Consider the following 23,441-nt stretch of genomic DNA (forward strand, 5'->3'; position numbering starts at 1 on the left):
TTAAAGCACAATCTGAGGGTTTTTCATTTTATTGTACCCGGGTATTGGTTACTAATGCGATCAGATCATGCACTGCCCCTCGGTATTTGAAAATGCCACGTATGACCGCACCATTTATGGGTCAGTTATTTCATCAGACTTTTGCATCAATTATTGTGAACCAAACAGATAAGATACAAGATTTGCTTGTGTTTTCGTGTTTGATCACACCTGGCTCACACTAAGGCTGGCGCCACACGTAGCGCTTTGTCTGCGCTTGCAAACGCAGACAAAGTCGCGCCCACTCGGCGGGCCTCGGCCCGATCGCAAGCGCAGACAAAGCGCTAGTTAGTGCGTTTTCAGATCGTGAAAAACGCATGCGTTTTTGACAGGTTTGACCAATTATCTTAATTCAAACTGGTCAAAAACGCATGCGTTCTTAACAATGTGAAAACGTACTAACTAAAAACGTTAGTTCGTTAGTACGTTTAACCCCTTAAGGACGGAGGGTTTTTCGGCTAATTTCTCGCTCTCCAACTTCAAAAATCCATAACTTTTTCATTTTTACGTGTACAGACCTGTGTGAGGGCTTATTTTGTGCGTAACAAATTTTACTTTCCCGTAATGTTATTTATTTTAACATGCCGTGTACTGCGAAGCTGAAAAAAAATGTGGAAAAATTGAAAAAAAACCGCACGTGCGTCACGTTCTTGTGGGCTCAGTTTTTACGACTTTCACTCTTCGCTCCAAATAACACGCCTACTTTATTCTTTGGTTCGGTGCGATCGCGGTGATACCAAATTTATATAGGTTTTATTGTGTTTTAATACATTTTCAAAAATTAAACGAATGTGTACAAAAAAGAAAAAAATTTTTTTGCCATCTTCTGACGCTAATAACTTTTTCATACTTTGGCGCACGGAAATGTGTGAGGGGTCATTTTTTGCGAAATGAGGCGACGTTTTCATTGCTACCATTTTGAGGTCTGTGCGACATTTTGATAATTTTTTATTTCATTTTTTATGTTATGTAAAAAGGTGTAAAAGTCGCATTTCGGACATTTGGGCGCCATTTCCCGCCTCGGAGGTCACCGCCGGCCGTAACCGTTTTTATATTTTGATAGATCGGGCATTTTGGGACGCGGCGATACCTAATATGTCTGTGATTTTTACTGTTTGTTATGTTTTATATCCGTTCTAGGGAAAGGGGGGTGATTTGAACTTTTAATATTTTATTAATTTTTTTTATTTTTTAAACTTTTTTTTTTCTTTTTTTTTTCACTATTTTTTAGACCATCTAGGGTACATTAACCCTAGATGATCAGATCGCTCCTACCATATACTGCAATACTACAGTATTGCAATATATGGCGTTTTTGCAGGTCTTACATTACAATGAGCCACTGGCTCATTGTAACGAACCTGCATGAACCATGTAGCCTCGTGTCAAGAGAAGACCCGAGGCAACCATGGTAACCGATCGCCGCCCCCCGATGACGTTCGGGGGCGTGGCGATCGAAAAAAAGATGGCGGCGCCTACGTGCCGCCGTCTTTTAAACGCCGCCCGCGACTTTACGGGCGGCGTTTAGAGGGTTAATAGCCGCGATCGGTGCAAGCACCGACCGCGGTTATTAGCGGTGGGGGTTTTGTGCAAAATGCAAAAACCCCCACCTCTGTATGAAGAGGACTCAGCCCGTGAGCCCTCTTCATACATCCCTTATACCTCTGCGCCGTAGAGCTACGGCGCAGAGCGTTAAGGGGTTAAAAACGCGTTAAAAATGCATCTGTTTTTTTAAACGCATGCGTTTTTGTCAGATTTTTTTTAAATTGCGCAATAAAAACGGACAAAAACAGATGCGTTTTTAACTATGTGAAAACGCACTAACTAAAACCGGCCCAAAAACAGCACGTGTGTCTTCACCCTAAGGTGTGAACTGGCCCTGCACTTGCCTTTTAGACACTTTTTATATATCTGCCTCACTGTGAGATAGAACTTTCACAGATAGGACTGTTAGCACACTTAATAACTATCCTATTCACAACCAGCAGAATTGAGATTTCAGCTCTGGGGTATAACACAGACTGGCACCCAAGGTCAGCGCAATATGTAATAATTAATGTACTGTGTTAAAAACAGAAGGATTATGTAAATAATGCCTATATTTATGAACTGACACTTAAAGGTGAACATATGCTTCAGGCACATTATGAAAATAAGGACAATGTGACTTAGGCTTTTGCAAAGGCTGTATCCCTGACTTTCAGAGGAAGAATATAGTTTAAAGGAAACCTACCACTTGTAGTGGCAGGTTTCCGATGGCAATACCGGGCACCAGCTCAGGGTGAGCTGGTGCCGGAGCTTATTTTAGTTAGTGTTTTAAACCGCGGTATCGCGGTTTAAAACACTTTTTAAACTTTATAGCCGGCGCAGGGAGGTACGCGCTCGGCGCTTACCGTGCGCGCGGCTACATAGGAAGTGAATGAGAGCCGCGTGCACGGTAAGCGCCGAGCGCGTACCTGCCTGCACCGGCTATAACGTTTAAAAAGTGTTTTAAACCGCGATACCGCGGTTTAAAACACTAACTAAAATAAGCTCTGGCACCAGCTCACCCTGAGCTGGTGCCCGGTATTTCCATCGGAAACCTGCCACTACAAGTGGTAGGTTTCCTTTAATGTGTCTACTTGAGAGAAATGGTTACCAAAGCAGGTGGCTTCCCATAGTTTATGATCCATTTTATTACAATGCAATTACATTTCTTCAGAAATCACAGTTTATTATCTATATATAGGATATGTATCATAGTGGACCCCCACTACCCTAATTCTAACTAGTTTAAGCAAATGAAATACACAAAGCTTCAGACAGGCTGTAGCCCTAGAGAGCTGTGTAACCTTACCCTCCGAAAATAGGCTGTGAAAAGTGGATGTATAATCTAGGATTGACAGAAGTTTGATCACAGTTGAAGGACTGCTATGTGTTCACTGAATAGATCTCACACCTGAGGTCTGCTTGTTATAAAAAGAAATTCCTGTTAGAATCAATTACTGTTTTTGCAGCCTCAGGGTGCTGTCACACGTCGCGTTTACTGCATGCGTTTAAAAACGCATTGCTACAGCTGAAGGGGTATTTCCCTAATTAAACAGCTGTTAACGCTTGCGTTTACAAAACTCAAGTGTTAACGCATTGTTAACGCATGCGTTAACATCGCGGTTAACGCATGCGGTTGTTAACGCATTGTTAATGCATGCGTTAACCGCGATGTTAACGCATGCGTTTTGTAAACGCAAGCATTAACAGCTGTTTAATTAGGGAAATATCCCTTCAGCTGTAGCAATGCGTTTTTAAACGCATGCAGTAAACGCGACGTGTGACAGCACCCTCAGGCCCCTTTGAACTCTGATGCCAAACCCTGATCAGACTCTGAACTGATCTGCAAGTGTGGAAGAGGCCTTATTTGTTCTTAATAAGAAATATCATGTAGAGCATGAATATATACTTTTTCATTCTAATACACCAGGCCTCAATCTAAATCCGGCAGGCTGTGTGCAAGCAAGCTGATTCCAGCCACACACCCGTCTGTCCCGTGCTGATCTTTTTCCTTTGCTTTGTCTATCTGCAGGTGGCTGGCTTATATACTACTGCTTCTCTTGGATCTGATTATCTGTCTGTTCACCTTACTCGGCCTGGCCAAGCAGATCAAGTGGCTTGTGATTGTGTGAGTATGCCCCCTTGTGTTATATTAGTATAATGCAGTTAGAAGAAGCAATGCAATCAAGATGTAAGCGCGGTTATAAATATAAATAGCAATCTATTGGGGGGAGCACTGGTTTGTCTCATGACATGAAATATGGGGGGGGGGGGTATTAGACTTCTTTTTACTCAAGTTTTTATACTGTTTTCGAGCTCTTTTGCACATCGGATATACTGTACTGTAGTGGCTTAGACAGCTTGATAACTGTAGCACATGAGGCGTTAATGTTTGCAGTGGTTATGCAAATTTTGGGGGATATTTATCATACGCTGGCGCTCGTTCCCTGCTGCTGCAAATTCGCAGCCCGATACATCAAGAGGCTTCCGACTCTTGACGTTTCGGGGCGGGAGGCTACGAAGCGCTTATCCTACGCCAGGCCGGCAAATTTTCACGACTTTTTCACAGACAGTAACGCCCTGCGCCGACCCACTCCCGATTGGCGTGAAGGTGGCGGATCGGGGCAAATAATCGCAGAAGCTAGCAATAAGCTAGCATTTGCGATTATTTCAGGGCCTCTGCGCCACTGGCGTTGCGCAGAGGTCCTTATAAATATCTCCCTTTAAGTTCTTTCTTAGCAGGGACTGGAGTGAATTTGCGCCTAAATTTGATAGTTGCATTTTATAAATCCGAATTATCGCATGAATCCAACTGTAGTAGACAGAATTGAAAAGTGTAGAGTTGGGAAAAGTCACAAATGTGACAAAGACAGAAAAATAAAATGACATTACTGCAATGATACATCTCCCCCCAGAAGTTCAGAGGAATATAAAGAAATTGGCGCAACTAATAGGAGGTGAAAAGTACCACTCAACAGTCCTCTACTGCACCAGATTTATCATCAGGCACAAGAAAGGCAGACTTTCTGGTGGAAAAGGCATATATAATAAGTCCCATCTCGAGGATGGGAGGTGCATGGGAACCCACCGTGTTTACCATAGTCTCCGCCAGAAAACTGGTCAAGACTATAACTGCTCTAAACCGGTCTGCCCTGGCGGATATCGCTTTCATACTGCTAAGAGGCTGGAACCACTTAGTAGATACGGGTTGCAGTGCACTTGCAGGCACTCCAAAACAACAGTCATAATAAATTCCCCCACTGATAAATTTGGCGCAGCAGAAGACTAGTCTAGTTCCACGCTGCACTGGTCTAATGACTGACACATTAACAGATCTCCCCCTATGTAGTCTCTTTTCACCTTTACTTTGTTAAATCTCCCTCATGGTGTTGCTACCTCTGTATACATGTTGGGGCACGTTTATTGTACTGTTTTATCATTTATCAGCTGTTAGAGGCCAGTGCTTTACATCTTTGGCTCCTGAACAGCTTCTTTTCTAGGAGATTTGAGATGCATCATTGGCAGCAATAAAGAACCTCATAAACAAATATGTGCTCCCCAAAATGCCTAATAGTTTACAATTTGCTCTGTGCACATTCCTCTTTCCCCTTGTTGGAGAAATGACAGACGGCAGTGTACTTTCCTGCAGATCTCCTCTCTGCCAGTTTCTCCATACTTTAGTAGTTGAGTGGCCCGACCGTGTTTCCACAGCTTTCAGTTAGAGATAATGGGGCATATTTATCAGGGCGCGTTCACATGTTGCATTTTGACCTGCGTTTTCATTGCGTTTGAAATGCATATACAACAGCTGAGGAGAGGTGATTTGCCTAATTACATCACTGTTAACATTTCCGTTAACAAAATGCATCGTAAACACGATGTTAATGCATGCGTTAACGCATGCAATTTGTTAATGCATGCGTTAACATTGCGTTTACAAACGTAAACGGTAATGTAATTAGGCAAATTACCTCTCATCAGCTGTTGTATATGCGTTTCAACCGCAATGAAAATGCAACCAAAAGGCAACGTGTGAACACGCCCTCAGACTTCCTCCTCTTGATGTATCGTGCTGTGGAAATGCAGCGGCGGGGCTATCATATGCTGGCACACGAGCACCAACGTACGATAAATATGCCCCAATGAGTAGGAGAAGCCCAGAGGAACCTTCGGCTGTATTAGACTTTCATTGTCACTTTCATGAAATTTTTCTTCAGCAGATGACAGTAAATGAGTTAGGTGATAAGGTAATGAAGGCCTGTTCCATCTCCACCCATCGTCACAATGCTCAAAATAAAATTGCCTAGTGATGCCAGAAAACTGTTAAAATCACAGTAGTAATGTTGGCATGTTCTTCTAAGAAAAATTACAATGCAAGGTTGAAGTAGTTTTTGAGCCAGAAGCGAGTAGACCCAGCTAGAATCAAATGTTTTTCATTGATATTTCTTTTTACCTCTAAAACAACTTGTCAGGCATATAGGTGGATGATTAAAGCGCAACACTCATACTTTTTTCACAAATAAAAAGCTTTGGATGTTGAACAACTTTGACTACTAACTTGGTGACCTATGTGCAGTGTTTCTTTGCTTTCTTCCTCAGTTTAGCCTACTCTTGCAGCAGCTGTGTTGAGTATATCTGTGAGTCTGTGGAGTTGTTTATAGGATGGCTTCACAGAAGGGAGGGGCTACTGCTCCCTGGAGTAAGGAGAGTGAGGTCATGTGACATTGCTCTTTGTGTGTAGCTGATAGGAGTGTTGAGTATATACTCCTACAGGATACAGAATACAACACATAATAGTGAGGTACAAGTTCTCCCCAGTCTGTGATTCTACAAAACTTTCTCTGTTTCTCTCTTCACCTCAAGCTATGTCACAGAATCTTCTGCAACCCCCTCCCCATCTTCTGCTCTTCAGACACTATCTACAGAGAATGGAAGCTGTTAACCGTCAGTTCTTACACAGCACATATAAACTTCATTTAACTATTTCACTGCTGGTTTTCACTACATATTCCATGCTCCATGTCCTTCCATGCTGCCAGACTAGTCACTATATACACTGCTCAAAAAAATAAAATTTGTGGCCTCTACGTGCCTGTATGGCCTACAATGCCTCAGCAACCCACACAAGTGGCTCAGTTAGTGCAGCTCATCCAGGATGGTACATCAATGCAAGCTGTGGCAAGAAGGTTTGCTGTGTCTGTCAGCATAGTGTCCAGAGGCTCTAGGCACCACCAGGAGACAGGTCAGTGCCGTAGGAGGGAAACAACCCAGAAGCAGGACCGCTAACTCCACCTCTTGCAAAGAGAAACAGGAGGAGCACTGCAAGAGCCCTGCAAAATGACCTCCAGCTGGCCACAAATGTGCATGTGTCTGCACAAACTGTTAGAAACTGACTCCATGATGATGGAATGAGGGCCCGATGTCCCCAGATGGGGGTTGTGCTCAAAGCCCAATATCATGCATGACACTTAGTATTTGCCAAAGAACACCAGGATTTGGAAATTCGCCATTGATGCCCTGCGCTCTTTACAGATGAAAGTGGGCTCACAAGCTGGCAGTCTGGAGATGCCATGGAGAGCGATCTGCTGCCTGCAACATACCTTAGGATGACCGGTTTGGCAGTGGATCAGTAATGGTATTGGGTGGATTTCTTTGGAGAGCCACACAGCCCTTCATGTGCTCACCATAGGTAGCCTGACTGCCATTAGTTACCAAGATGCATGGCCGGGCCAGCACCTCGCTTACCCGAGCAAGTGCCAGGGCCCCAGAGCTCCCGGAGGGACCCTCAGCAAACGCTGGCAAGATGATAAAACTGAATTACAACGGCATCCTTGTGGACCCTCGGAGGACTCAATTGCTTTGGGCAATACACACACAGAGCATCTATTACTGTGCAGGACGCTGGCCGGGGACATGATGACTTTATGCCACTTTTTGATCACATTTTATAAAAAATTATATGTGATGTAAAATGGTGTAAAGGTGGCATTTTGCATAATTGCATAATCTTCCATTATGGAGTTCACCATCAGGAATAAGTATTTTTATATTTTGATCAGGCATTTTGAGACGCGGTGATGAAACTACTGTATTGCAGTATATGGCATTTTTACAAGGGATTCGTTACAATGTGTAAATGTATGGTGTAGAGCCCTAAGAGGTTAATTCTTGGGGCAGCTGTCTATTTATTCATTAAACTCTGTGTTTTAATGCCGCCACATGAGTTTACTGCTAAGGGGCCCACTGAGGTTCTGTCGCCCAGGGGCCCACTGAATCCTGGAGCCGACCCTGCCAAGATGAGATCCTCAGACCTCTTGTAAGACCATGTGCTGGTGCAGTTGACCCTACTTTCCTCCTAATGCAGGACAATACTAGACCTTATGTGACTGGAGTGTGTCAGCAGTTATGGCAAAATGAAGGCATTGAAGCTATGGACTGGCCCGCTCAATCGCCAGACCTGAATCCGATTGAGCACATCTGGAACATCATATCTCGCTCCATCCAGGAATGTCACATTGCACCACAGACTGTCCAGGAGTTGGCAGATGCTTTAGTCCAGGTCTGGGAGGAGATTCCTCTGGAGACCATCTGCAACCTCATCGGCAGCATGCCGAGGCATTATATGGAGGTCATACAGGCATGTGGAGGCCACACACAATACTGAGCCTCACTTTGTCTTGTTTTACGGACATTGCATCAAAGTTGGATCAGCCTGTAGTGTGTTTTTCCACTTTCATTTTGAGGTTGACTCCAAATCCAGGCCTCCATAGGTTAATAAATTTGATTTCCATTGATGATATTTTTGTGCTTTTGGGGTCAGCACATTTAACTTTGTACAGAACAAAATATTCAATGAGAATATTTCATTCAGATATAGGATGTGTTCCCTTAATTTTTTTTAGCAGGCATATAAGTACTATATACAGTGTTTAATGGATTTACTTGAAGGAAACTCACAGCTAAATATTAGATATTAGAATACAGGGTATCATTGAAACTGTGGACAGCCTAAATTTTACTCAGCTTCAGGGTGTATACAGGAAGAAGTTAGTCTCTGCCCACATCACTCCTGCTGAGGAAGATTTCTAACAAGTATCTTCAGAAAATGCCATAGCTCTGGAAATAAAATGACAAACAACAAAATATGAGCATCATCCTGTTTGTTTTTATAGTGTTTTTATATAATCACACGATTCCCTTGAATCAATTGTCACATGACTATTTGGTAAAAGTCATTATGAATTTTGAGTCACACCTTAAGGCAACCATGTGCCCCTGTATAGAGATTGAGAGCCCCCAACAGTCTTATGCTTTTGAATACATAGATACAGACCCCAACCGCTTTGGTCCACAAACAATTAAAAGGCAAATCTTAAAAAAATACACCAATCTATTTATCAACTCATATGTGATAAGTATAGGACATACTGATGATTTATTCCAAATGTTCCACTTGGTTGTAGGTCTGGCTTTAGCAGACACTTCACACTCCCCCATGAAAATACTATGGTCATTTACAGTCTAATTTCACACACTTTGCTCTTAAAGGGGATTTCTCACAAGACAAGTTACACCCTATGCACAGGATAGAGCGTACCTTGCTGATCGGTGGGAGTCTCAGTTATACGATCCCCACAGATCACAAGATCGGGGGTCCGATGTACCCCAGTCGAACCCCCTGTTATATTATATATGCCATCACCCTAACTATATATTATACATAGCAACCATTACTTGCTGTATACACTGCACCCCTCAAGTTAAATACAGTGCCCCCTAATTTATATGAAGAATCCCTTTATTTAGTTATATGCTGCAATACTCACCCTAATTAATTTTATAATTTTACTTCTAAGCAGTACCAATTTACTTATGTGCTGCACCGTCCAATTCATTTATATGCAGCACCCCAATTAATTTTAGGGGTAGCAACCCCCAAGTGTATCTATTTAGATGCCCAACCTAATTTTTATTAACATACAGATAATTACCTGAGAAGGCTCTCACTCTGCCTTCAAACTCTTCTTCCCAGGAACCTGCAGCGTGACACAGGAGAGATGTCTCTGCTGTGCCGCTCATACTGACTCATGCATGGCCATTTCCCAATCTCTCATATTATTGGGACTATGCATTAGCTGACAAAGTAGGGTCCAACCAAGCATGATTTAAATGTTTAAAGGCAACAAACTCAAGGATGAAAACAATTCCATATCACATTTACATCCTCATAAGAAAATAAATGAGGTTGAAGGAAACGTTTTACCCATTACAAAATCGATGACACGGTCATTCAATCAGTGAGATGCTTGATTGGAAAATGGGGGATGGGATCAGCTTATAAATCTATTTGCTTTCCCGGTCAAAAAAAATGGAGTTTAGCTGGTACAGTAACAATGTATGGGTCTAATGTGATGTATTAATCATTCAAGCTTCAGTTCTCCTGGTATCAACCAACCTTAGTCATCATCACTACTTCCCTCGTTATAGGAAACCATTGACTGCCCATAAATCTGTACATTAAGCATTCCATAATCTACAGATGTAATAGGACATGGTTTTAGTATAAATCATGTACATTGCAAATACAAGTTGTAGTAGTAAAGTCACTTCAGAAGTCTTTGGCTTTATTCTATCTATAAATATGTTTTAGGTGTTATCTTGAAAATAAGAATCCGATCTTATAGATGAATCTCTGTCCTGTGAGCTACAGAACCCGGATATACAGAAACTTAAAGACATAGTAGGAATGTGAGCTGCTGATGGAAATACAATTCCCTTTATTTTAATTGTCTGTCTAGCCCTGATCTGTAAAAGGATTTGTTTATCCTTAATATGAGACCAAAAGCATGTTTGTAGGTACAATAGAACCGAAGACAGAGATGTCTGAAGTGATACTTCATCTGCAGCCTGTAAACTTGTCTACTTGTCTAATCTCAGGCCAAATATTAGTCTATATTAGTAATTTAATAGAGTAAAATCTGGTAACAGTGTCCCTATAAGTTCTGGTTTATGGACCTACTGAACACAAAGATGGACAACCATTTTTATGCAAGAAATTTTGCACAGAATTACTTCAATCATGAATTCAATATGGTTTATTCTTTTAGGCTTTTTCCATGTAAGAAGTGACTTGTGCTAGATCTAATACAATACATCATTACATGTTCTTCTAATGGATCTCTGTAAATTCCTTTGCTCTGTGCACCGGAATATGATGGAAAAGAGTGATGATCAGGGCATTATATAATGTTCCTCCTTCCATTCTATCAGGGACAGGGGCTACTACTTTTGCAGCTGACAGATTGACTTCCCACTGAGGATTTTCTGTGTGTTCCCAGCAAACTTCTGTCTTTTTATATATTCACTGCTGTCATTGTCTTGTTTGCACAACTGTCTCCATTCACACAAAGTATTTATCTGTACTATCTAACAAAGGAATATTGAGTTCTGAGGACAACCACATTGAGGCGAGATGTTGCCATTGTTACCATTCAGACAGACTGCTGAATGTTATGGGAAAAACAAACTGTATGCTTTTATTTAAAAAAAACACGAGTCCTTAACCCCTTCCCGACGTGCACCATAATAGTACGGCGTGGCGAGAAGGTACTTAATAGTACATAATAGTACGGTGCGCGGTAGGTGCCACATACAGAACAGATGTCAGTTGCAGATCACAGCTGACACCCTGCTGTTACACCTGCAAATGGAGATTCTTCCGATCATGGGTGATAACCTCTTACATGTCGCAGTCAAACATCCGGGGTCTGCCAGTGCCCAGGGGCTGTGCGATCTCTTCCAGGAGCCGGGTCCTGCCTCCTGGGCAGCATGCTCAGTGGATTAAATAACACAGTACAATACATCTGTATTCTACTGTGTTAGCTCTATTTGAGCTTGAACAAGTGATCAGAAGATCACTTGGTCAAGCCAACATGTCAGTAAAAATTAAAAAAACAATAAATAAAGTTTTTTAAAAAATAAATAAATAATTAAGGAAGTAAAAGTCCCCCAAACACCAAAATTCCCTATACACAACTAATAAAGTACAAAAACACTAAATCACAAAAAAAAGTATTTGGTAATTGGACCCGCTCGGTGAACGCTGTAAAAAAAAAACACTGAAAAACTTGCCAAAATGTACATTTTTTTAACAAATTGCTTTATGAAAAATGTTCTAAAACTGATCGTATTTAATGCTAAATTACATTGAGAGAGAACACAAGGAATCATGGGATCTGTGGGCAAGCTACCTGGCCTCAGCTTGAAGGCATAGACAGGCATACATTAGTCTCTGCACACTTCACCTCTGGTAACAAAGATTTTTGTCAAACACTTTCAGAACAGAAAATGCCATACTTTGGAAAGAAAAGGACAAGCAGCACCAAGTAGGCATTATTCTGTTTTTAAGGGGGGAATTACATTAAAGGACACCTGTCATCAGGTCTCATCACTTTTTCTATCAGCTCACAAGGATCCCACCCCAGCCTTTATCTAGTCAATTCATACATTAATCATTATAAAATCATCTATTCTTTATTCTGTAAATGAGGCTGGTCACATGGTCAGAGGCAGTGATGTCACCCCTGTTACCCCTCCCCTCTCCTCCCCCTGCTCATGTCTGTGTGTAATGTATAGTACAGCATTGCTAGTGTGTGTGCTGCATCTGCTGACATGCTGCATCCTCCTAATACACATGTAAGAGACACGGACATCAGCTACACAAGTACCTGACATGTTCTGCTATAACATGGCTGCATCCTGGAGCTGTTGTATCTCTCCTATACACATACACACATAGGCTTTAGGGGGCGTGGCCACCAGCAAGCACATGGAGCAGCCTTTACAGCATTATACAGGCTGTCAGTCAAGCACTGGGAGTGTGGCTGTGCCTCCCACTCATGAATAAGCTGGACAGCTTGAATATGATAATGACTCATTGGACATTTCACAGGTCATTTGCATACAGCTTTAGGACCTCATTGCTTAAATTTACAGGCATGTAGAGGGACAATGAAGGGATAGAGCCAATGCTCTCTAATGGCAGTTTTTGAAAATAGATTAGGGGGGTTATTTTGCATGACGGGTTCTATTTAAATAATTTAGTAAAATCATTATAGCTTTACAGTTACTCTTTAACATAAAAATTTCTACACAAATTCAAGCAGTAAAATTCATGGAATTATTGATATCATAAGACCTGTTAATATGAATAATGATGTAAAATTGGAGACAAAATATTAAAAGAAAATCAATCACAAGAAAAGCCTAGAAATACTCGACTCCACTCCTTTTCATCTTGATCCAGGCACTGTCCATCACTAGTCTTGACATGCCGAGATAACCTAGAAAACAAATTTATAATTAGCAGCACGGAGCATGGGGACAAGATGTCCGGCGCTGGGCTGCTAATAATGCACATCCTCACCATGTCCCTCCCCAGCATGGAAGAGGGAGGTGCGGGAGCTTGCATAATTAGCAGCCCAGAGCGCCAAGCATATAGGTGATCTTTGCCAGATGTGCATAATAGGAGACAACCCACAATACTGCAGGCTATGGCAGATGTTAAGACCATACGAGGAGTGATTTGGAGCTTGGCATTGTGGTGTCTTTCTGTCTCCTTTCTATCACCTTTCTTGACTTGGTGAGGGCTTAAAAGATTGAATATATAATGAGTGTGACTGCTTCTAATGTCTTTAGACAATTTGGAGCAGTCCCTAAAGACTGCTTTGATTAATATTGATATTGCCAACATCCCATAAGCCAATAATAGGGATATCAAATGCAATTCTTTTTTTAGCTTAAAGAACCTAATTAATTCTAATAAAAATCTTGAATGTTGTGTACAATTTGTCTTTTGCTGAGACTTTAATTCTGAACCAATTTGACTTCCATGTCAAATACATGCTTACTAAGAACTATTGGATTATTAAATGGATCATGTGATGTATGACCAATAGACACAGTCATTTGTTTGTTGTACCAATAGTCAATACCATGATCCCTATTCATTTCCTAAACACTAATCTCTACAGTTACTGTTGCCTGTCAGTTGATGTGCAACATTCACAACGACTTAGCTTACCAAATGTTGCAGTCAGGAGAAAAGTGGGATAAATAACCAAAATGTACCTTTTGCCTTATGTGCTTAAATAAGTCTGCAACATACCATATATACTTGAGTATAAGCCAACCCGAATATAAGCCGAGGCCCCTAATTTTACTACAAAAAACTGGGAAAGCCTATTGACTTGAGTATAATCCTAGGGTGGGAAATGCATTGGTCACAGCCAGTATATAGCTAGTCAGTCCCCCTCCCCCTAATATATAGCCATCCAGCCCCTGTCCCCAGTATATAGCCAGCCCCCTGCCCAAGTATATAGCCAGCCAGAATTCCCCCAGTACGTGGCCAGCTCCCTTCCCTATTATATAGCCAGCCCCCTGCCCCGGTATATAGCCAGCAGCCCCAGTCCCCAGTATATAGCCTGCCCCCTCCCAAGTATATACCCAGCCAGAATTCTCCCATTATGTAGCCAGGCCCCCTGCCCAGGTATATAGCCTGACAGCCCCCCTGCCCCAGTATATAGCCAGAAAGCCCCCTGCCCCAGTTTATACCCAGCAAGCCTCCTGCCCAAGTACATAGCCAGCCAGCATTTCCCCAATATATAGCCAGCCCCATGCCCCTGTTAATAGCCAGACCCCTGGCTCAATTTATAGCCATCCACCTGCCCCAATATATAGCCAGCCCCCTGCCCCTGAAAATAGCCAGCCCTGCCAGTCTAGATAGCCAGCCAGCATTCCCCCAATATCACTAGCTCCTACCCAAATATGTAGCCAGCCCCAGTTTGCCCAATTCATAAAAAAGAAAGTCAATGCTCACCTTACCAATGCCCCCCGCATGTATTTTGTTCTTCATTCAAGCAGCAGCAGGCCTGTCTGACGAACCAGCTGTGATGCCAGCCGCTGCTTCCATAATATTGTGTGTGCCGGCACACACTCTGATGTCAGCAGCTGCTGACGTCACAGCTTGTGCGCTTCTGGACCGAAGAAGAGAAGACCTGCGGGGGGGGGGGGGGTCGGAAAGGTAAGTAATGACCTTCTTTTTTTTACTTTACTCCAGTATAAGCCTAGTTTGGATTATTTAGCACATTTTTTGTGACACTTTTACAACTTTTTAAAGGTAATGGAAAGGGAATGGTTTTGTGAATATGGCCTGTGTTGAAATGTACCAAAAAGACTTCCTGGGCCACAAACTCAAGCAGGAATAGGACCTGATCTATAATTTGCATCTTGGGCATTTGGCTCATGTACGGGGTGTGAAAACATAATAAGGAACATTTATTATGAGGGGACCTTTTTCCTTCACCTAACTAAACCAATTCCCCATACTGTGCTGATAAGATTAAAAAACATTGAAGCAGCTCTGTCAAGAGTTAGGAGTCTTTTTCTTTTGAAAAAAAGAATATTATCCCAAATCATGTCACTAAGCTTCTTGAAAGTCATGCTTGTTGCAAAGTTTTCCTTATCCCATCCTGGAAAATATATTTGCATATTTCCTTCCTGCGACTTAAATTTAGTCTTGCTAGTGTCTGTCAGTGAAGCTTAATATGTCTGTTCTAAGATGTTACTCCAATAAGTGGATGATACCTGTGGAAGAACAATTTATACTCAAGAGACTGAAACATATGATGATAAGCGCCCTGCACAGAATACACACAATATAATATAATGTCCATGTAAATTGTTATATATGTAATATCCTGCTCGGCTTTTATCTCCTATTGCAGAATGACAGTAATCAGCTTCTTCGTCCTCTTACTCAGCTGGGGATCAATGGGACTGGAGATGGCCACTGCTGTGGTAGGTTATTACACTGTGTAATGTGAATGCTAGGTTTAAACAATTATCTTTAGTCACATTTTTTTTAAATAATCATTTTTTATTTTTGCATTTTTGCAAGCTGCTATGGACTCTTTACATGCCGCTGGCAAAGTGGTGTCAGCAGCAGTTGCAGGTGTTACTGGTGGGGATGAGCGTTCCAGTTTGTTATTATATTTGTTATGTTTGTTTTTATATTATCCTCGATTTATGACCCCAAACCAACTACAGGTTCTTATGGACCTGTGGTTTAGTGTTCCAAATGACCTTTATGAAGTCTTTAGGTGTAAAAAAAATGAACTTTTATACCTACCTAGATGTAAGTTGCATAAGGTACATCGGACTCAAATATTTACATTAACCACTGCCGCCTCCTCTCGTGAAGCAGGAAGTTAAGTTGGGACAGTATCCCGGCTGCACTGTGCATGTGCTGAACCTTAGCAGCTTGCACAATGAAGCCGGGTGTAAGACCCTGGCTTCACTTGATGGACCGCATTGAGGAAATGAGGCGACAATGTAAGTACTCGTATAAAGATTTTTTTTTTTTTTGCCGTAAGCTTTAAAATGATAGAGGGTTATTTGGGATACGTAACCACCGTTGTTTAAGGGTGGTTTAGTGTCCCAATCACCCCTGACAGGTTCCCTTTAAGTTATGCAGTTTCCTATAAATGTCTGTTCTATTCCTGATCTAAGGATTTAGGCTAGGGGTGAACAACATTCATAGGCCACATTGTCAAACTGCTCAACTGTGATGGTCCGCACCAGTAACCAACACCCTAAATTATAAGTACCACAGTACAGGAATAAATACCACTCCAGCAACCAAATACTGCATTTAGAGCAGGCAATAAGAGTGGAAACCCCAGAGCAGATTATGTTAACAATGGTGAGACCTCAGAGTAGACAATAATAAAACTGGAGACCCCATAGCAGTTCAATAATACTGGAGACCCCCATAGAAGACAACAACTTGAGACCCCCAATACAAAACAGCTGACTAGTACTTACCACTCCTAGATCCTCTACAGGGGCTTCTCTGTTCTGGGTCCTGACACCAGCACATACAACCAGCATCAGGATTCAGAGGATAGCAGCAGTTGAGTTCCCTAGAGTGGAGAAGACTTCTCACCTGACCTCAACACTACCTGGCCTCCTGCAAGAATGAACTCATCCAGCAGTTATGAAGGTGCTCATGGGACTTGAGGCTGGACAGGATGCATGTGGCATGGTTTGTGCATCCCTCTTCTAGGCTTTTAGTTGAGATGAATGTGGCTGCACTCTATGTACATGCTCAGTAGTGAAGCTCCTCTGCTACAGATCAGAAGAATAAGGCACTGAGAAGGAATGCCTGAACCCATCTTAAAACTGCTAGAGTGACCAGGAAAAAATGGCAGTGTAGTCAGTGAACATTTTGGTGGAGCTGTATTTAGGGAAATTGAGGAGTTTGGAGAAAGTCTGGCTTACTGACTCCACAGCCCTGTGGGTGGTTCCAAACCCCTCTACTTGGTAAACAGCCTACGGGCTTCACTTATACTTGTCCTCATCACTAAGAAATATTATTTTTCAACATAGAGCTGCTCAATTTTTTAGGCTTTGTTTATGGCATGTATCCAGTGAAAGATTTATTACAATCAGATCCTCCAATATCAAGGCTTCTTCTGCCTTCAAGACAACCTCCTGGAGTGTTCTCTAAACTGTAGATATAAGTCTAATCCTCTGTTTTGCATGAATCAATTGTCAGTAACTGTGCTGTGTCTTTCATTTGCTCTCTGCTTGAGGGCCCTCCCGCCTCTATTCTATTCTTTGTCCTGCCCGCATGCCCATCAAGTCCTGTGAAGCGAGATAATTTAATTGGTCCATTTTATCTGCTGGGTCAGTGGTTTCCCCCACCCCTCACCCTCTGTCACATCTGTCAGCTTTAATTAGCCTCCAAAACTAGGTATTAATCTAGTTCTGTTGAACCAGAATTACGTTGCCCAATTCACAGACACCTCCTCTACCTCCCCCAGCCATGTTTAACTCTCTATGGGTCTGGAGTTCAAGTTCATTACTATTATGGGAATAGTAAAATAAAAGTACTTTCATCCAACGCATACTCAACTGTGAAAGCGTTCGTCTGCTTAGTCTATTGGGAAAACAGCCGGATGAGATGTTCTCCAGCATGCACAGAGCACATAGTTATGGATTCAGGAATGGCCATTCATTGTTGTACAGTGCCATTTTTTCTTACCTGTCTTGAAATAGTAACAAAGGGATACAGAATATATATATATATATTATATATAATTGTAGGAATTACATATTTTTTGTATTAAAAAATGACCCAAAAACTTTTTTGGAAACATTAAAGGCCCATTTCTTTCTTCATTATTAAGGATCTTAGGCTTTGTTCACAACTGCGTCAGTGGTTTCTGTTACTCTCTTTGTTCTAAAAAGTTCAACGTAAAGTGTTCCATTCACCCTCTGTACCACATTGACTTAAATGTATAGTTTGCCTTCCATTATACTTCTGTTAAAATAGCAGAAAAAATGGGCTTTGGTGCTATTTTTTCCACTATTTGATTACAAAAGGGGAAATAGAACCTGCTGAACAAAGGTGTGAACTGTGCTTTACTGATCTATGGACAGAAACTATACTACAAATGGCATTTAAATTAGAAGATACATTTTGGGGCACATTTACTAAATTCACTAAATGCAGTTTACCTGTGTATAATGCAGAGTGCGCCAGATTCATGATTTCTGGTGCCCATTCTTCATGAATCTAGCACTCCCTGCACTTCCCTGACAGATTGCACCAACTTTTTTGTGGTAATTTTAACATAGGGTTTGCAACACACTTCTGCCGGATTTTGCTTGATAAATCTGGCGCATGGTCCGACTGACCACCGGAATGCCCCTCAATTTGTGTTGCATGATGCATAGTGCAGACAAAAGTGGTGCAGACACTTCTTAAATACCTGTGCAAGCAGCTTGCACTAGAAAAAACGTGCAAGGTCCGTCAGAAAACTGGCGCACAGCCAGTAGTAAATGTGCCCCAATATGCACAATTTAGAAAGTTGCACTGTATTTTAGCATTAAAATGGCCTAAATGCTAAATTGACATGGATTTTACAAGATGTCTAAAATGATATTCAAAGACGATGGGCCGTGATGCTCTGCAATAGAAATATAAGTATAGTCAAAACCTTTCCACATATCACTAAGTTTATTAAATTCAGTCCATTTACAACCATTGTTGCTGGTTCAATGAATCTTAAAAAGGATCTCACGGATCTGTGGTTTAGTGTCCCAAATTGCACTTTACCAGGACTACTTGCCAAGTTTCAGCATTTTTAATTGTTATTTGCAGTGGATTATTTGGACACAAAATGTAAATCCTTTTTTTAAAAAATTTTAATCGAATATTTTGTCTCTGTTTAGGGGCTGAGTGACTTCTGCTCTGATCCAGATGCATATGTGTTAAACCAAACTCAAGTGATCACAAATATTAGTCCAGGTAAGACACATTCATAACTACTCCCATGTAACACTAGAAAATAACTTTCATCCGGATATAATATTCCCAGTGTGACTTTTTCTTTGTGTCCTGATACAATATGTTGTACAATGTATAGAGCTTAGTGTATAAAGTTGTTGCTTTGCTTTATCAGTATGTTTGAATTGTGCCACTTCAATGAGACCTGAGACTTGAACAGAATATTGGGGCACATTTACTTACCCGATCCAGTCGCGATCCAGCGGCGGGTTCTCCGGGCGCTGATTCGGGTTCTGCCGGGATTCACTAAGGTCTGTGCGCCGATATTCACCATGTTTCGCTGCTGCACCGAGGTCCGCCGAAGTTCACCTGCTTTTTTCTGGTGTATGTGAGTGCTTGATCTTGCGACACAAATGGCTTTTTAAATTCCGCGGTTTTTCCGAATCCTTCGGGTTGTCCAGTGGCCACGCCCCCCGATTTCTGTCGCGCGAAAGTCGGCGCGATTGCGCCAAAAATGGATTGCGTGCGCCACAATCCCTTGAAATACAGCGCAAAACAGAAATATTCGGGAAAAACCCGACGGATTTGCGGGTGCGGACCCTTAGTAAATGTTCCCCATTGTCTCAGTTTTATTGTGAGGATCCTAAATACAAATATCCATCCAGAATAAAAAAGTATGTGGTTTCCAGAATCATCAATATCAGAGTTGCGCACACTTCTAGCACCCACACTGATCAGCTACTCCCAGCAGCTAATACTGTGCAGAACATAAAGCAGACAGCTCCATTATCAGTTTAGTGGTTAGTCCAGCTTACTGCAAATTGGCTCTTTTTTATTTGAATGGGGCTCAGCTGCAATGACTCGGTTCAACAACTACACTGTGTCCTATGCCATTCTCTGTGTATTAACTGATAAGGGCAGCTGATTTTCTGAATCAGAATCAGAAATGTGTCCCCATGCCCTTCCATTTATTCTCTTCTTTTTACTAACCTACTATACATATACATGTAAGGATAGGTCTACATAAGAGCTAGGAAAACAACAACATTTCTTTTATATTCTTGCATTTAGTGAGCCTTAGTTGTATGGTTAAGGGAATATTACTTGTTCTAATGGAAAATAGAGTACCTTAAAATGTCCGGTTTAGTGAATGAGTCTATAAAATTCTGATTTTTTTGTGCATGGTACACTTTAATTTAGTTTTACCGAAGTCAGGCCTAACATCTTTGATTTCTGAAAATGATTTAACCTACAATTTTTTATTTTTTTATCTATTTCAGAAATTTTACAGTACTACATCTCTTGTAACCAGGAAGTTACAAACCCCTTCCGCCAGGTACAGATATCGATCCACAACATTTATCAAAACCCTGACAATATGGTTGGAATTATGTGAATACATTAGGAAAAAGTGACTTCTTCCTCACCTTCCAGCTACCTGTGGACCACCTTCATCTGCATGCAGCCTAATTCAACAAAAAAACCTTTTAGTATAGAACAGCAAATAGAATACAGAAAAGATGGGGGGGGGGGAGATGCAGCTTCCCATTCATCTTCATTGTCTAGTAAAGAGCATGAGGACCATAGGCATTGTGGGGCAGCTCTTAAATCACACGGACTCTAAAAGAGACATTAATTACCATTATCAAGATGAAGAAAAAAAGACCCCAAAGTATGAAGGCTACAATGTGTAATACTCAAATTGGTTTACACTCCTTTATCTCTCCTTTATGACACATCATGACATCACCATACAGTAGGTAGTACTGAGGCAAAGATAACTCCTTGTACCATCATACAACTTTTTTGTGATCGTGCATGAAGCCTTTATCAACATCTTGGTCCACCTCTTGAAGTCCTAACTAAGCACAGTTATTTGAATAAAGTTTTTGACAATGTATGACTTGTATGCGATGATCAATACACATTTTTGTATATATTTATTTTTGTATATAGAGGCTTACCATGTCACAGAGAGCACTGTCCAACATCCATCCACAACTTCATGGATTGGAAAGAGAAGCAATACCACAGTTTCCAGCAGCAGAAGTAAGTTGGTCGAGGAGTACTTTTACAATATGATCCAAGATACTACTGTACAGGGGGTCTACGCCACACAATATTCATCCACTGGTAGAATGTTTTTTTCAGAAAGAGTGATATATAGACTATTTTTATTTTTATCTTTTTCTTTCCAAACAGAGACACTTACTAGTGGTCCAAGCCATGCTGAATACAACAGAGGGGAATTTCCACCATCTAGTAGCTCTGTTGAATTGTCGTGGGCTCCATAAGGTAAGAGTATCCAATGAAAATAACTAAAACATCAGTTTTATCAAGTGTGTTTATCTCTACTATACCCTACTATAAGGTCCCTCCCTATATGTACTGCGCAGTATAAATATAGGTGTCTTGAATGTCTGCATTTCATTTTAGGACTATGTGGATGCCCTCAAAGGCCTCTGTTATGATGGGATGGAAGGAATCCTATTTCTCTTACTATTCTCTTTCCTTTCGGCTCTTTCTTTCACTGCTGCTGTATGCAGTCTGCCCCGGGCATGGAAACGGTTTCAGAACAGGTGAGTGGCATCCAGAGATCTAATAACTTTCATTACCCCCCTTATTAATGACACTTCTAAATTGCTTGATTTATGCGTTGGCTTGGTAAGCACTGCCACAGTCCATGGCGTGACTGACTGCAATTCCCCCAGATATTCTTTATCTAATAAATGAAAGTGCATGCAGTCATCTCCCAGATTACTTTATTAATGCAGACCAGGATTATTAGATTAAAGGATGAATGGAAATGCAGTTTTAAGCATATGTAAAGCATCACAAGACAAAGGTCATTCCAAATACATGGACTGTAATTTTTATTTGATTCTATCAATTTTTATCTTGCAACACATATCTTTTCTGGCATGTCAGTAGATATTTGTACAGGCGGTCCCCTACTTAAGAACACTCGACTAACATACAACCCCTAGTTACAAACAGACCTCTGGATTTTGGTAATTTATTGTACTTTAGTCCTAGGCTACAATAATCAGCTGTAACAGTTATCAGTGGTGTCTGTAATGAAGCTTTAGTGTTAATCCTGGTTCTTATGACAACCCAACATTTTTAAAATCCAATTGTCACAGAGACCAAAAAAGTTCTGTCTGGGATTACAATGATAAAATATACAGTTCCAACTTACATACAAATTCAACTTAAGAACAAACCTACAGGCCCTATCTTGTATGTAAGCCAGGGACTGTCTGTATTCACCATTTCCTTATTCTGGAGAATTATTCTGCTATTACTCTTGAAATGTGTTATCAACTAATAACTGGTAGTTATCAATTAGATCTCATGCAAGAGGAGACAGAAGTTCTATGGTATGGGCAAGCAAGTACGAGTAGTCAGATCTCCTACTACCAGCTTTGAGACAACTTCAATATTATATAGATAGAAGTGGCAGAAAAAAGTTGCTTGAAAAAGAGGGTGGAAAATGCCTATAAACAGTGTGATCGATCATGTAAACTTACTATCCTGATTATGTTTTGTTGTAATCTGAGTTATTCTTAAACCTGTACCAGTACATTCTAAAAAAACAAGTAGAGGTAGATATTTTGTGGACCACGCCAATATTTTGTGGACCATGCCATTCCGTACAACTTTTGTGTTTAAGAAAATATAGTTTTGACGCAAATGATCTTGAAACAATGTAAATAACTTACACTTACAGTAACCTTTTAGTAACAAAAATAATTTTTTCTTCATTATAGGGATCTGGATTATGATGATATGGACGAGGATGACCCTTTTAACCCCCAGGCACGTAGAGAGATGCTGCGCACAGCGGGCAGACCTCACCTGCCCAGTTTCTATAGTTACAGCAGTAGCTGCGGCAGCCACAACAGCCTGCGGGTCTCGGCCCCGCCTATTTCCAACGCCCCCGTCTCACAGTACATGTGAGTAGCCGCACACACAGGCCGGCAGCCACATGGGGGCTTTTTTCATTTAAAAAAGCCATTACAATTACAAAATTTAAAATCGTTTTTTTATATTTTATGGTTGCAGAGAGACCCGCAGTTGAATGCTGCTGTGCTCTGCACAAAACGTTAGAACAATATTATTAAAAAAACTGAAACTTACGGTATATATAAGAATTCTAGAATAGTAGGCTTTATACAACGACATGTTAATAAAGAAACAGAAACATCTCCCCATCCCTAAAGGTCCTGCTTCATTTTCTATAGTCAGTTGCTCTGCATGATGATATTGTAATGAGCCAGTGGTTCCTGTGAATTATAAAATGCCCCCCCCCACACACACTCTGCATTGTAATCCTGTGAATTGAGTCAGCCAGCTCTTGTAAACACGCCACAGGGATGCAGGGGGTATGCAAGAGGACAGAGGAAGGTGACTCAGGACGGCTCAGGAACACCCGGCTGACTCAATTCACAGGATTTCAATGCAGAGTGGGGGGAGAATAATTTTATAATTCACAGGATTACAATGCTGAGTGGGGGGAGAG

At 41.3% G+C, this 23,441-nt stretch overlaps 1 protein-coding gene across 2 annotated transcripts in view; it reads left to right on the forward strand.

The window, feature by feature from the left end:
- Positions 1–23,441, forward strand: part of TTYH1 (tweety family member 1) — a 93,883-nt gene that overhangs the window by 63,141 nt on the left and 7,301 nt on the right. Inside the window, exons 5-12 of one of the 2 annotated variants that reach the window (XM_072156842.1) lie at positions 3,599–3,694; positions 15,351–15,423; positions 18,865–18,940; positions 20,200–20,255; positions 20,876–20,968; positions 21,122–21,214; positions 21,356–21,498; positions 22,690–22,875. In XM_072156842.1, the coding sequence (XP_072012943.1) occupies positions 3,599–3,694; positions 15,351–15,423; positions 18,865–18,940; positions 20,200–20,255; positions 20,876–20,968; positions 21,122–21,214; positions 21,356–21,498; positions 22,690–22,875 (816 nt within the window). The remainder of the gene's footprint in view (positions 1–3,598; positions 3,695–15,350; positions 15,424–18,864; positions 18,941–20,199; positions 20,256–20,875; positions 20,969–21,121; positions 21,215–21,355; positions 21,499–22,689; positions 22,876–23,441) is intronic. The other variant, XM_072156844.1, reaches the window with a different exon arrangement.

The sequence above is a fragment of the Engystomops pustulosus genome, chromosome 6 (assembly GCF_040894005.1).
Source record: "Engystomops pustulosus chromosome 6, aEngPut4.maternal, whole genome shotgun sequence".
Classification (NCBI taxonomy): domain Eukaryota; kingdom Metazoa; phylum Chordata; class Amphibia; order Anura; family Leptodactylidae; genus Engystomops; species Engystomops pustulosus.